This window comes from Rhinatrema bivittatum, chromosome 1 (assembly GCF_901001135.1).
Source record: "Rhinatrema bivittatum chromosome 1, aRhiBiv1.1, whole genome shotgun sequence".
In the NCBI taxonomy this organism is placed as follows: domain Eukaryota; kingdom Metazoa; phylum Chordata; class Amphibia; order Gymnophiona; family Rhinatrematidae; genus Rhinatrema; species Rhinatrema bivittatum.
Window position 1 is genome coordinate 814,391,381 of NC_042615.1, and position 14,119 is coordinate 814,405,499.

Here is a 14,119-nt window from a genome sequence, read left to right on the forward strand (position 1 = left end):
CATGGAAGTGGAAACTTTTACTCTTAAAAGCAGGATTTCATGGGAGCCGGCCAAAAAAGTAAGCTCTGCTGAAATGGAAAGGTGTGGGTATATGTTGCTGCTGGACGGTGATACTCAACGCCCATTTTAAGTAGGAACAGGTGCTTTACCATACTGTACATACCACTAGTGCTTGCAAAGCTTCCAAAGTGGAGGAGAATTCAAGTATTGCTATTGCCCAAATACAGCTTAGCAAACAGATGTATGGGGAGATAAAAGTGACTTGTGGAAGGTCACTGAAAGCAGCCCATTGGCAGGAAGGGTTCCTACTTCCAGTCTAAGACGTCTTCTGACTTGTAGGGCTGAGCTCTTATGATGAAACCTCCCCTTCCCCTCCAGCCTCTCCCAGACGGTGAGAGATAGTAACTACAACTGTAGAAACATATCGGAGCTTCGGTGTTAAGTTAATCAAGTGGATGACCTCCTCCTGGCTCATCAATAGAGCTGCCGCCTCTAGACCAGAAGGTTGCTGGATCTGGTCCCGACTGACGCATGCCTTCTTTACCCTTCGGTCACAAGATCATATTCCCCTCCCTCTAGCCATTGCCTTCTTGTTTTGCCCATCTGCTTCAGAAATGTTCTTTCTAGCTTGCCTGGTGGTTCAGTGCCAAGGTCTGATTCCCAGACAGTCATGGGGAGGGATGCCTTGGCTTTGGTTCGGGACTGACCCAGTGACCATGTTCAGGGATCAGAACTACACCCTCCAAAGGATGATGTGCTGCGTGTCCCCTTGCCAAGGACTGTTGCCACAATGGCCAACCCAAGTAAAAGGGAGGTATATGAAAACAGGGATAAATACCCCAGATAGTTGTAAATAAAGACATAGGCAGTGGGGCTCTCTCTGATCCTTGGGGATCTCCTACAAGCCAGTCAGGTGTTATTAAATATGCGTGAGATGTTTGCATACATCTCCTCCAATATATGCACACCTGTTTCATGCAAAGACCCAGTTGGCTGGGGGAGGTCCAAGCATCAGATGGATCACCGCCAGCCTACGGCACTGAGCATAGATAAGGCCTTAGAGGTCTTATCTGCCGTCAGTCAGTATTTCTGTGGTGTGGGCTCCCAGCCCTGGTTCGGACTGAGCTGGAGGTGTGAAAGAGTAAGAGGAAACTACTGAGATGCTCTTTCTAACTCTTGCTTGGTCTGAGCAGGAGATCTGTGCCGTCTGAGTTGTTTCCAGATCGTGCCCAGCACAAGTAGGTTTGGAAGTGCAGGAATCAGGAGATGAGCTGGGACAGGTTTGTCGTCTTCAGGAGTGCGGAGCTCTAGCAGCTGCACCGGTCAGGGGGGGAAAACCCAGATCCAGGCTGTGATAGCCGTAATTGGGTCAACGTAAGATTTGCTCAGCACTGAGAAGATGGCGGTAGTTCAGGGAAGGGCTGCGAAAGTGATAACAGGGCTTGCAAACACAAACCCTCCCCAGACAAGCTTGGCTTGACTCACTCCAAAATGTACTCGTGGGAGGATGGAAGGGAAAGGGGGAGGAACATTCGAATAGTTGACAGGCTTCAGTAAATTACAGGAAGTCGGAATTCTTCAGGGAAAAAGAAATTCAAGGACTAGGGGTCGTGATCCGAAGTTGCAGGCAAGCAAAACGTTTCAAATGAAACACAAGGAAATACTTCCTGTTTCCTGAGAGGGTGATAGATGCCTGAAGTAGCCTCCTGGCAGAGGTAGCGGCAACCAAAACCATGACCAAATTGAAGCGAACTTGGGACAGATATAGAGGGCAAGGGGCGGGAGCAACGTTAGGAGGTGGCACCGGGGCAGACAACCCGCCTTTCACTCCGTGGATAGCAGAGGCAGGAGGACAGGTGGGGGGGAACAATAAGGAGAAGGCAGCCTGGGCTAGTGACATGGCGGGAACCAGCAGGCTACAACCGCCCAGAATCCAGCCGGGTCGATGTGGCCAGGTACTGTCCAGCAAGACCACAAGGACAAAAGAGATGGGCAACGGCGTCTTTTGCTTTGGAGGTTGTTTCGATGATGAGGAAGCTTGGACAGTAAATCGTGGGCGACAGATTAAGTATGGGAACACCACCCAGAAGGGTAGAGAATCAAAGCGGAAGACGAGGAACACTGACTTAGATCTGGGGCGAGATCCTCCGAGCAGTCACCGTCTGTGGCTGGCAGCCGGGATATATCCTGAGCAGTGTGAATAACTGGTCAGGCTGGATGGGCCGCTTGGGCTTTACCTACCCCATCTACCGTGCTAGAAAGATGTGGCAGCGCATGAAGATTCAAGACCACGGGTCGTTCCCTTCATCAGATGCAGCAGATTTAGTGCGCTTAAATCATTTCCATGTAATTTAAGGTTCTCGGGCTGGCCTGCCTCTCCCGCTGTCAGATATCTTGGTAAACTTCAAGCGCTCGCAAGAAGAGGGGGGAATAGTCTGGGGCAATTCCTTCTCGTGGTAAAGTAATAAATCTCCGATGCCGTGGCTCCGATTTCCAGAAATACTCAAGTGCAGATCTCTTCCAACAAACCATCTTCTGAATGTTCTTCAGATTAATGCAACTCGCGATGCCTTCTTGCTGACGAGGACCATCCTATAGGCGGGCGCACGCTTTATGTATCAAAGCCAAGCCTTGAGGCAGGCCCTGGTTGTAATCATCATCGGTCCGAGAGCTAAAGCCGCTGAGCTGGGCCTCAGGCAGTTTCTGACGACGGGAGCCACCTGCTCACCCTAACCTCTTCTGATGGCGCAGTCCAAACTCTGGTCCCTGAGGGCCGGCAGCCAGCTCTGGCTTTCAGGTTAACCAGAAGAGGCCCGTGAAACCTGGGTCCGGGGCCCAGAGCCTGCAGATTTACGGCCTGGTGAATATTCGGCGTGGATATCTGGAAAACCAGGCCTGCACCCCCCCCCCCCCCCGGGCGCTGTGCAGCTCGGGCCCCCCAAGAGCAGCTGAAGTCAGGGGGGGGGGGGGCCGCGGGAATCTTAGTTCCGTAGGAGGAGACGCGCCGCAGGCCGGGCAACGTGTTGCTGGCGTGTTTCTTTCAGAGCGCTCTAGTGATTTACTGTATTGATTAAGCACAAGAAATCAATGATGTTTTTACTCTAGCAGTTTCCCTGGCCTGAAGGGGCTGGTTAATAAATAATCTAGCTCTTTGAAAGCTAGATTATTGTTAATATGGAGAGAAGTCACCGGTGAGAATAAGACACGGTGCTGGATTTTTTTTTTTTTTTTTTTTTACGCTTTCTCTGCTCCTACCAGACACTACCAGCTAAGATACCCAGGACAGGCTTCCTGCGGCCGTCATTCCAGCTGCACTAATGCAGTCTTTCTGCTTTACCGAAATCCCCTCTTCATGCATCCAGATCCTATTGGCTTCTTATTTTTCTTCTGTACTATTGTAGCCAAATTTCTAAACTGTTTTTCTAACAAACATCTTTTTTTTTAGCACCCAGTTCAGTCTTTAAAAATCAGAACCTCACTGCACTGTACGGTATCCCTGAGGCAAATGAATATCCTTGCACTTATCCGGCTAACAGGCCGATACAATACAGTGCACTCCAACGGAGCGCACTGTTAACCTGCCCTTGGACGTGCGTTTTCCCTTACCCCTTATTCAGTAAGGGGTGGAAAACGCGCGTCCAACCCGCAGCACCTAATAGCGCCCTCAACATGCAGAAATTACTTACTGCCGGCACTGGGAAAGTGCACAGAAAAGCAGTTTTTACTGCTTTTCTGTGCACCCTCCGACTTAATATCATGGCGATATTAAATCGGAGGTCCCGAAGATTAAAAAAAGTAAAAAAAAAAAAAATTTAAAATGGGCCGGCGGCTGTCGGGCTGAAAACCGGACGCTCAATTTTGCCGGCGTCCGGTTTCCCAGCTCGTGGCCGTCAGCGGGCTCGAGAACCGACGCCGGCAAAATTGAGCGTCGGCTGTCAAACCCGCTGACGGCCGCCGCTCCGGGTCAAAAGGAGGCGCTAGGGACGCGCTAGTGTCCCTAGCGCCTCCTTTTGCCCGTTTCTACCGCACCACCTAATTTAAATACAGAATCGCGCGCACAGGCGAGTGGCCTGTACGCGCGCCGGGAGAGCAGGCGTTCGTCCGCTCTCCCACGGACTTTACTGAATCGGCCCGTAAGTTAGGGGCGTTCCTGTGTCGGGCGTAACCGGGAGGAGCTGACTTAGCCGGCTGAGTTATTCAGCTAACTGCAATAGTCAGAGTTAGCTGGATAACTTATGGTGGCTAAGTTTCGTGGCTCCAAAGAGCCGTCCTAAATCTAGCTGCACAAAGTTATCTGGCCAACTTTAAAATAGCCAGCTGCATTATTAAGCATGCCTGCAAAGTTAGCCGGATACGTTTATGTGCCTGAATGTGGACCTCTCCTGAAAGCTGGACTGATTGCGGGCGTCGGGCTGGGGACCTGTGCATGGCTGGGGGCACTTCCTGCAGCTCGGTCAGACTGGGCACCTCCGAGCTGCCGGCTTGCATCAGCTGATAAGCAGCTGGAGCTGGCCCAGACCTCACGTCTTCCCCCATCCTGTAAACCCCCGAAATGCAAGCAGTAGCAAGGGTGGGGAAGTCACTGTCTCTGCCAGCGTGGAAAGATTTCTCCTGCGCCTTAGTGTAACCGTCTCTTTTTAGTCAGTAAGGAGGCCCAGACAACTGATCCGTAAAGATAGACTTTTATTGCCAGCAAGATGCAGCTAAGACAAAGGCTCAGTACAACTGCATGCCACGCCCCCTCGGGAGCAAACTTTTATGCACTTTACAACTCTTATCTTTCACACATGCGTTCTGATTTTTGCTGACCAAACAATTCACAAACTGCTGAACAAGCATTAGCTAGCGTGGTCCTCTAGGAGGTGTAGCTTATGATCACATTATCGTTTCGTCATTTAATTGACAGGTTAGACATTTTACAGCGGCATTCGTATTAATACAATACAAATTATTATTCCAAAATGGAGTTACGTTACGTTACGTGTTAGTGCGCAACTGCGTCACTACGCATTACGTGTCATTTGCATTGCAAACATTAGTACGTTCAAAATGGCTGTGCGTTTCACTGCTGGCATGATTAGTCGGAAGACTTTCAGTTGTTTCATTCTTCGGGGGGCCATGAAATTGAACCCCTTCATTAGTAACAGAAGACATAAGGCCCTGCCCCTTGCAAATGGAGTTTTATTGTTAAGTATTTTTTAAAATGTTTTTAAAGCTTTTGAGGCAGGGCGGGTGGTGGCGCTGGAGGAGGGAACCATGCGAAACGGCCATGCGGGTATCCAGCAGGCATGGAGCAGAGCCCACCGCACTGGGGGGGCTCCTGGAGGGCTACCATTCCAGAAGATGGGCTATAAAACTTTCCTTGGCTTTAAGAGGGCGAATTCCTTTTACCTAAGCCAAGAAAAAAAATCATCTTCCTTTCTCTTTTCATGAAGTTTCCTTTTGCCCTTTCCCCGCCTCGCCCCAAAGTCTCCCTGCACAGTCCCCTCCCCCCCCCAGCTCCTGATTCCCGAGTCGCTGTAGAGGCAAGACCCCTCCATATTCCTTGCAATCGCTTTATCCTTTTTCTCAGTTTCTACTTATGGGCCGCTGTATCCCCTGAAACTTTGGTTGTTAATTTAATTCCCTAGGCAGATACAAACGGGCAGACTGGGTGTACCCGAGCAGTCCTCATAACCCGCCGATCCCCCTGACCTTACACAGCTCCCCCCTCCCCCCCCAGAAGGAAAAGCCTGCCGCAGGCTCATTTTTGTGGAAGTGGGGGGAGCCCTGACCAGATCTCGCAGCGCGTCAGGTCTGATCGTGTAAACGGCTCCGCTGTGCAGATAATTGGATTTTTAAAAAAACAGCCCGGGAAAACGCTCCCTTCTAGCATTCCTCCTCTGCGAAGGCCTGGCTGCCTGCACACAGAAGAAAGCCCTAAGTGCTGCTCGCTTATGTTTTATGATGAACAGCTGCCTCAGAAGAGAAAAAAAAAAAATAACCCAATTATTTAAAGAGCTAGGGGATGCGACGGTCAGTGGCGAGCTGCGAGAGGTTGAGTGCCGGAGACTGAGCTCGGCTGCAGCGGCCTCTGCCTGACCTTCTCCGTGCGCAGACCCCGGATGCTCTGTAGGGCGAGGGTCCTGGTACCCAGGTGCACCCCCTCCTCCCGCCACCTTTTCCACGAAGAAGTATTTCCTGTTGCTGCTCCTGTCTCACTGCCTTTGACCCATGGCCGCTGCAAGAGTATTCGGCGACCCCCTAGGCAAACCTTCAGCCGTGCCTCCCCCCCCAGTTGACCTCCCGGCAGCAGCTCCGGTACATCGTTCCCTCCCGCTGGCTGCCAACGCCACGCTCGCTTCTCAGGTGGTACTGACTGTGGCACGACGCCGCTCCAGGCTAGCCCCCAAACTTTGACATTCTGGGCGACCGCCTACTTTGCCTAATGGAAGAGCCGACCCTGCTTTGACCGTCATTCCATGGCGTCTTTTTTTTTTTTTGTAGAACCTCCAATCCACTGAAATAAAAATTTGCTTCTTGTGCATTATTTATCCTTTTGAGGTCTTTGAAAGTCTCAACCCAGTCCTCGGGTCACTCCTAGCCCGTCAGGTTGGCAGGATGTCCACAGTCAGTCTGCCTGAGATAAAGTTGCATGCAGTGCCTCCACTGTAATTCAAATCTCTCACATGCATGCTGGTTCTGGACATCCCGGATGGCCGGGTGTGCCCCCAAGGACTGGGTTGAGAACCCCCTGCTTTAGAGTATTCGTATGTAACCCCCTGCCCCACCAAGGTACTACAGCTTCCTATTCACCCTCCTCTGTGAGTGTAGTACGCGTGACACATTGCTAAAAAGTTGCGGCGAAACAAGCCAAAAATGAAAGACATTTCTCGAGGGAAGATCACTCCTTTTAAGAAGCACACAATCACCACTGGGGTCAATATTCAAATCCTGGCCAGCTAAGGTGAAGTAACTTAGCCGGATAACACTTATCAAGGACATTCAGTGGCCGCTAGATAGCCGGGTAAGGCCTACTCATCTGGTTTATCCACCGTTTGAATATCGGGCCCACTGAAATTAAGATGGATCACCACAGAAGGACTCCCTAAAGATATTGGCTTTCTCAGCCATTACCAGCCACGGGCCCCCTGGAGCTGTGAAGTCGTACCGTTTCTTTGACCCCCCTCCCTTGGTTGCGCTGTAACCTGCAGCTTCCCGACAGGTACAGACAACCTGATACCTGGCTGATGCTGACGTGCTGAAACCCGATGGTGTAATCGCGCTGCCTCTTCGTTGGCCTAGTGAAGGGATCGTAGCTCTCGAAAGCCAATCACAGACGCGTTGCCTTATCCCAGGTGAAAGGTCCCATGATCTACAGCGGCTTTGACTGATCCTTCACCCCCAACTGCCCTGTGTGCGCCCCTGCCGACTATTCGAGGGGGGGGGCAAAAGGTGAGCAGGGCCAGGAGAGGTGGATTGCTGAGTGCTACTGGCCTAACGTGGGCACTGACATTTAGCAGAAGGACTAGCTTGGGGTTTTGACCACCTAGATCTAGGGGAATTTTCAGCAACAGGTTAGGCACTTTTAAGATCGGCTGAAAATCCGCCTACATTTCGGAAGCCAGGATTTGGCTGCCTGAGTTGAAGTGCCGAACATTTTTGGAATGGGCGGATAATGACGGGTGGACAACGACACTCGGTTATGTGTTATATTCGGATTGCGAGCTAAGTTTGGCAGGATAATGTAAGCTACTAAGTCAAGCCGATTTTTTTTCTAACACTCTGCGAATAAATTAATTGCAATTTATCAGTAATGACTGGTTGGTACTTTAGTAAAAAAAATGTAGGAACTAGTAACATATCTATATAAAAATTTCCCCCAAAAAAGGACTCATTTTAATTTACACGAGCGCACATTTCATAAATAAAAAAACCCATCAAGGATGGAGGTGGATAGTTCATGATTAAAAAACTTGATACATTACAAGGTGGTAATGGCACGAGAAAATTTATGAAACATTTCACCTTTTCCTTAACAAATTTTCTTTTGGTATTTTGAAACAATTTTTTAAAGAAAATTTAGATAGAAAAAATAAAAAGAAATCGTATATTTCGTAGTGAGAAATTATAAGAATATAAATTTAACAGCATTTATACTGGATATTTTTGGAGTTGGGATTGCTTGTCATTTAATATTCCGGAACAAATTTAGAGATGCAGGGGATTTTGGAACATTTTTTGAAAGCAGACCCCCTTGGCCATTTCCCTGGGTTTTTTTTCTCCCCCTTTTCCCCTCCTTTTCTTCTCTCCTTCTTAAAATCTTTCCTCTTCCCTTCCTTCTTTCACTGGCGAGTCCGGAAAAAGCCTTTGCCACTTCGCTTTACTGTCTTAGCTGACTTTTTCTGTGCTTGCACCGTAGCCGTTCTGATGACCTTCCCTCGGCTTTCCCAGGTATTCTCCCCTGTGCTCTCCTCGCTGAGATTAACCCTCGCATGCTAATCTTTCGGCCCTCGCTTCCACAGCCCTCTGCTCTCCTTAGCCTCGCGCTTTTACCTGCTTCCCTCACAAAAGACTCTGTGCCCTAGCATTAAGATCCCCCTCTTTTATTCTTCTAATTTATGTTCTATTCCCGAGCAGCGTTTGTGTTTAATGGTTTGTAAAAGCTTCATCTGCTTAGCTCAAATGCTATAAATCAAAATAAATCAGGGCGCCGCTGTGCTGCGCTGTCATCAGAGCCCCGTGCAGGTGTCGCACCGCTTACACGCGAGGCACGAGAGCAGCGCGGATCGCTGAAGAGCGGATCCTCATCCCCAGGAGGGTTTAAAAGGAGGACTGGGCACGGTCAGGGGAAGGTAGACCTTAGGGAAGGAGGTGTTTTAAATCGGGCGGGGGGGGGGGGGGAGAGGAGAGGCGAGGTTGAGGCCCCCAGGGAATGAACCCCAAAAGGGGGAAACGGGTGGGAGCACCGAAGCAGGAGAATGGATCTCTCTGGCACTCTTGACTTGTAATCTCGGATGCTCAAGCAGTAAGTAGGCTTTAGGAAATGCTTAAACTCTGTTGTCATTGATACGACTTCCCTCTGGAAAGCAGCCCAGTCATTTCCATTCGGTGCTGCGCGTGCCCCCCCCCACCGGGTCGGCAGCTGATCAGCAGGAGGGCCGTCGCTGTGCCCGGAGCTGGGAAGCGGAGGGCACGGCCGGCGGCTGGCGTCGACGTGCTCCTCCGTTAAGAGTTGGGGGCTGGTTGATCGGAGCAGGGGACTGGGTGCAGGGATCCAGCTGGTGTGCGCGTCCATCCGCCTGTGCTCTGCTCTGGCTCCGCCCTTAACCCTTTCACCTTTGTGTTTTCCCTCCAACAGATGGCGAGGAGTGGTGTCACGTCGGCCTGCTGTCTGGTGCTGGCCGCGGTAGCAGTGGTGTACGCTCAGAGGCACGGCCAGCAGGGTAAGTCCACAACGCACGCCGTCCTTTTTCTTATGCAGAAACGGATGTCCTGCCAGAAAACTGAAGGATTTGTTGTCGCGGAGCATCCCGCCCCGCTCCAGTGACACCCCCCCTCCCCTACAATGGGCCAGTTTTTTAGGATATCCATAGTGAATGTGCAGCAGGCACGTTTACGTATTACTGGGTCTCCGAGGTGTGCAGAGCTCTCTCATGCGCACTCGCTGTGGATATCCCCGGAAACCCAGTGGGAGGTGGGGGGTCGCCAGGACAGGTTTGGGAAGCCCTGATCTCATCGACTTTAGGTCTCTGGTCAGCACCACGGGAAGGAGGGGCCTTTCTGGAGGGAACCCGCCTCTCTTGAGTAAGTCAGTGGGTCCCCGGGATAAGCCCCTCAGATCTCTCCATAACCTCCCCGTCAGACCTATTACTAACAATTTGTAACCTATCATTAAAATCATCCATTGTACCTGAAGACTGGAGGATAGCAAATGTAACCCCAATATTTAAAAAGGGCTCCAGGGGTGATCCGGGAAACTACAGACCGGTTAGCCTGATTTCAGTGCCAGGAAAAATAGTGGAAAGTGTTCTAAACATCAAAATCACAGAACATATAGAAAGACATGGTTTAATGGAACAAAGTCAGCATGGCTTTACCCAGGGCAAGTCTTGCCTCACAAATCTGCTTCACTTTTTTGAAGGAGTTAATAAACATGTGGATAAAGGTGAACCGGTAGATGTAGTATACTTGGATTTTCAGAAGGCGTTTGACAAAGTTCCTCATGAGAGGCTTCTAGGAAAAGTAAAAAGTCATGGGATAGGTGGCAATGTCCTTTCGTGGATTGCAAACTGGCTAAAAGACAGGAAACAGAGAGTAGGATTAAATGGGCAATTTTCTCAGTGGAAGGGAGTGGACAGTGGAGTGCCTCAGGGATCTGTATTGGGACCCTTACTGTTCAATATATTTATAAATGATCTGGAAAGAAATACGACGAGTGAGATAATCAAATTTGCAGATGACACAAAATTGTTCAGAGTAGTTAAATCACAAGCAGATTGTGATAAATTGCAGGAAGACCTTGTGAGACTGGAAAATTGGGCATCCAAATGGCAGATGAAATTTAATGTGGATAAGTGCAAGGTGATGCATATAGGGGAAAATAACCCATGCTGCAACTTCTGGAAAGGGGGTGGGAGGAGAAACTCTGGCAGGAAAAAAAAAATGTGCACACTTATCTTGTGTTAAAAAAAAAAAAAAAAAAAAAGTGCCGGGGAGGGAGGGGCTGTTTTGCTTTTAGGCCTAGGGTGAGCCATTTCACCACCGTGCAGGTTGTTTGCCCTACGTACGCGGTGTATAGGATCATGTCTGTCCAAATTGCCGCTTGGTCTGCCAGTTCTGTCGGCACCGGTTTATTTCTCTAATTTATGTGCTCTTTATTCACCTTTTCAGTTTTCTCTCTGACTTTCTCATGTGCCGTGCCCGGTAAGCATGCTCTGACTGCTGTAACTGGCAGTGCCGGCGTCTTTGTCTGAAAGGGACTTTGCCGTTGCACTGGCGCCTGCACCGGGACCTGCCGCTCTCCAGCATCCCCCGGAGCTCTGCGCACGAGTAGGGGATTCCCGAGATACGGAGAAATAAACCCCCAGCGCTGGCCTGCCACCAGTATCCGACATTCATCCGATAACGTTTCTTAGGGGGCTGGGTGACTTTCCCTGGGATGGGGCTGGACTCTAACACCCTGACTCGCTCCTCGCCTGCCCCATTGTGTACACAGGGATTTCCACACCCCTCCCCCCCCCCAAGCCACTGCCTTAGCACGGGTGGATTCGATGCACGGGGCCACAGATGGTAGCAGCCAAGGCCCTGGAGGCACTGATGATATATCTTTGGGCTTTTTTTGTTTGTTTGCTTCTTTTTTGATAAAAGCTAAGCCCGCTGTTCCCCTCTAGAGTTAAGGCAGTAGCAGCCTTGAACCTGTGGGAGTATGCATTGTGAATCTTTGCATGGAGGCCTTCCGGCCTAGGGATGTAAGCCCCTACGCTGGCCTCACACATGCACCGACAAGGCCTGCTGCTACTCTGCTAGAGGTTAAAATGGCCACGGAGCACAAATTACCGAAGGGGGTGCTAATAGTATAGAAACTTGAAAGCACCCACCTTGATGACTGAACTTTGTGAGGGACTGAACCTCAGGGGCAGTGATAGCCAACTAGTGCCCTCCCTTTGAAACAGCCGCCGATTACTGTTAGGGACTTACATTCCCTGTTTTAGCGATCGCTGATGAGCTGAAGCTGATCCTGCCAGAAAACCAGCTGTTATGTGCTCTGTGCATGCCACATGCCCACTCCTGTCTGGGGTGGGAAGAGGTGCCAAGTGGCCCCGGGTGGTGCCGTCTCAGCTCTTTGATGATTCGGGAGAGGGGACTCTCTCATACGGAGCGTGTGCAAAGGTCAGCACGTTATTGTGGGTTTTGATGTCTCCATCCCTTACTCAGAGGTTGTGTTTTATTATTCAGAGGGCAGTCTGGACTCTGATAAAAAAATAAACCAAAACAAAACTCCAACCTCAGGGGGTAATTTTCAAAAGGAGTTACATGCGTAAATGTAGCTACTATTGTAGCAATTTTCAAAAGCCATTTACTCAAGTAAAGTGCACTTATGTGAGTAAATCATATAGACAAGTCAATGGCATATATTGTAGCAATTTTCAAAAACCCACTTACTCAAGTAAAGTGAATTTACTCCAGTAAACCTGGTTTTTACTCGAGTAAATGCTTTTTAAAATCAGGCCCTCAATGCTCAGGAAGATAATGAATGTTGGATTTGCCGCATGGGGCTGGGGATGTGGGCACATGTATTACATTTATGTGACAATATAAGAATGTTTGGGATGCAGGTTTGGGAAGGAGGAGGATTAAGGATAGACTGAATATCCACTGTGACATTTCATTTCAAATTCCTAATCTGGAAATTGTCTGCGATTAAATAAGATCTTTCTGCCTTGTGATCAGAGGCCGATAGATATTTTGCTGTCCTTGACCTGGAAAATTGTGCTTAATGAATGGAAGGACAGCTCCTTCCTAGACGCACAATACTCGCTGGAATATCGGACGAGCTGCTGCAGCCAAAAACTATAAGGGACGTCAGGGAACCTGCAGATTCGGTAATCGCTACCTTTGTTGGTTGCGTCATTAGAAAAACTCTGCTGTACAGTAGGGTTGGGATATCCTCCCAGACAAGTTAATATGACATTCCCTAAATGGAAATACAATTCTTGCAAATTCAACAGAAAGAGGTTAACCCACAAAAACATCCGCATCCGGCGCTGAAGCCCACCGGGGTAAGGCCTGCTCTAAATCGCCGCACTCACCGCCGGGGCTCCAGCGTCGGCCACGAGGCAGGCAAGTCCGCCTCCTTCCTCTCTCTCGCCGCCCCCGAACCGCGAGCCGTCCAATCGGCGCCTCGACGACGTCAGCAGCATCAGAGGGAGGGGATTTTTAAAAACAACACCGATTCTCCCGGCGTCGCGTGCCGAAGGAGCGCGACAAAGGGGCCCGCCCCTTTGTGCGCCCCTTCGTGCAGCCCTGCCGGACAGCCCTCACTTTTGCAACTGGATTAGAAACCACTGATTGTCGCTGGCCCAACATCACCACTTCCCACTCTAATTCCCAGAGCCCTGGTCCCATTTCCTGGAATACAGGGATCCACAGGCCCATTTACTAGTCTCTCACCCCTCAGTCCTGAACTCCTGACACAGATTCCGGCTCAGGGAAAGGCCCACGCAGTTTCCCCTTCTTCCTCCAGGACCCCTCACTCCCCTCCCCCTCACGATCGGCCTTCCATACCTGCCACCATGCACTCACTCACAATTCCCATCATCTACAACCACACAAGGAGAGTTCCTAAGCCCCCCACTCTCCTGCACAACCGTCAACAGAGACTCAGGCCCATCCTATTAACACCTGTTACCCAACTACTTGGCCTGGCTCTATTCTCACTCACCCTGTTCAACGCACAATCCATCTCCAAGAAAACTCATATCCTCAACGACATCCTCACGGATTCAAAACCTGACATCTGTGCTATCACTGAAACCTGGCTAAAAGCCACCGACACAGTCCTATTAAATGAGCTTCCCACTCAGGCCTATGACTTCCTCTCTATACCTAGGCTCAAAAAAAGAGGAGGGCTCCTCCTTGCTGCCAAAAAAGGGATTGGTCTGACCCTGCAGGCCACTAACAACCTAGCCAACACTGAATTTGCCCTTTTCAACTCAAAACATCTGGCAATTGGTCTAGTCTACGCCCCCCCAGGCCTACTGGAGACAGACCCTTCCCCTATTATTGAGCTAGCAGCGAAACACCTTAATACCGGCAAACCATCCATCCTGATGGGAGACTTCAACCTTCACGTGGATGTCCTTCCCCGCTCAACCAACTGCGAAACACTACTCTCCTCACTCAACGATATGGGTTTCAGACAAATCATCAACGAGCCCACCCACAAGGCGGGTCATACGTTAGATCTTATCTTCATAAACGAAGGAATTTCACCCCACTCAATTCCAACTTGCATACCGGTACCATGGACTGACCACCGAATCATTTCTGCCGCGCTTGAGATCAAGGAGCACCCTCCACTAACAACATACTCAACTACCATATCCTTCAGGAAACCTTGCACCGGAGATCAGCTAAG

The 14,119-nt window shown here is 50.0% G+C and overlaps 1 protein-coding gene across 2 annotated transcripts in view; it reads left to right on the top strand.

Moving 5' to 3' along the window:
• The window catches only part of CNTFR (ciliary neurotrophic factor receptor), an 841,002-nt gene that overhangs the window by 449,019 nt on the left and 377,864 nt on the right, over positions 1–14,119 (top strand). For both annotated transcript variants that reach the window (XM_029581466.1, XM_029581475.1), the window contains one exon: positions 9,341–9,425. In XM_029581466.1, coding sequence (XP_029437326.1) covers positions 9,341–9,425 — 85 coding nt within the window. The remainder of the gene's footprint in view (positions 1–9,340; positions 9,426–14,119) is intronic.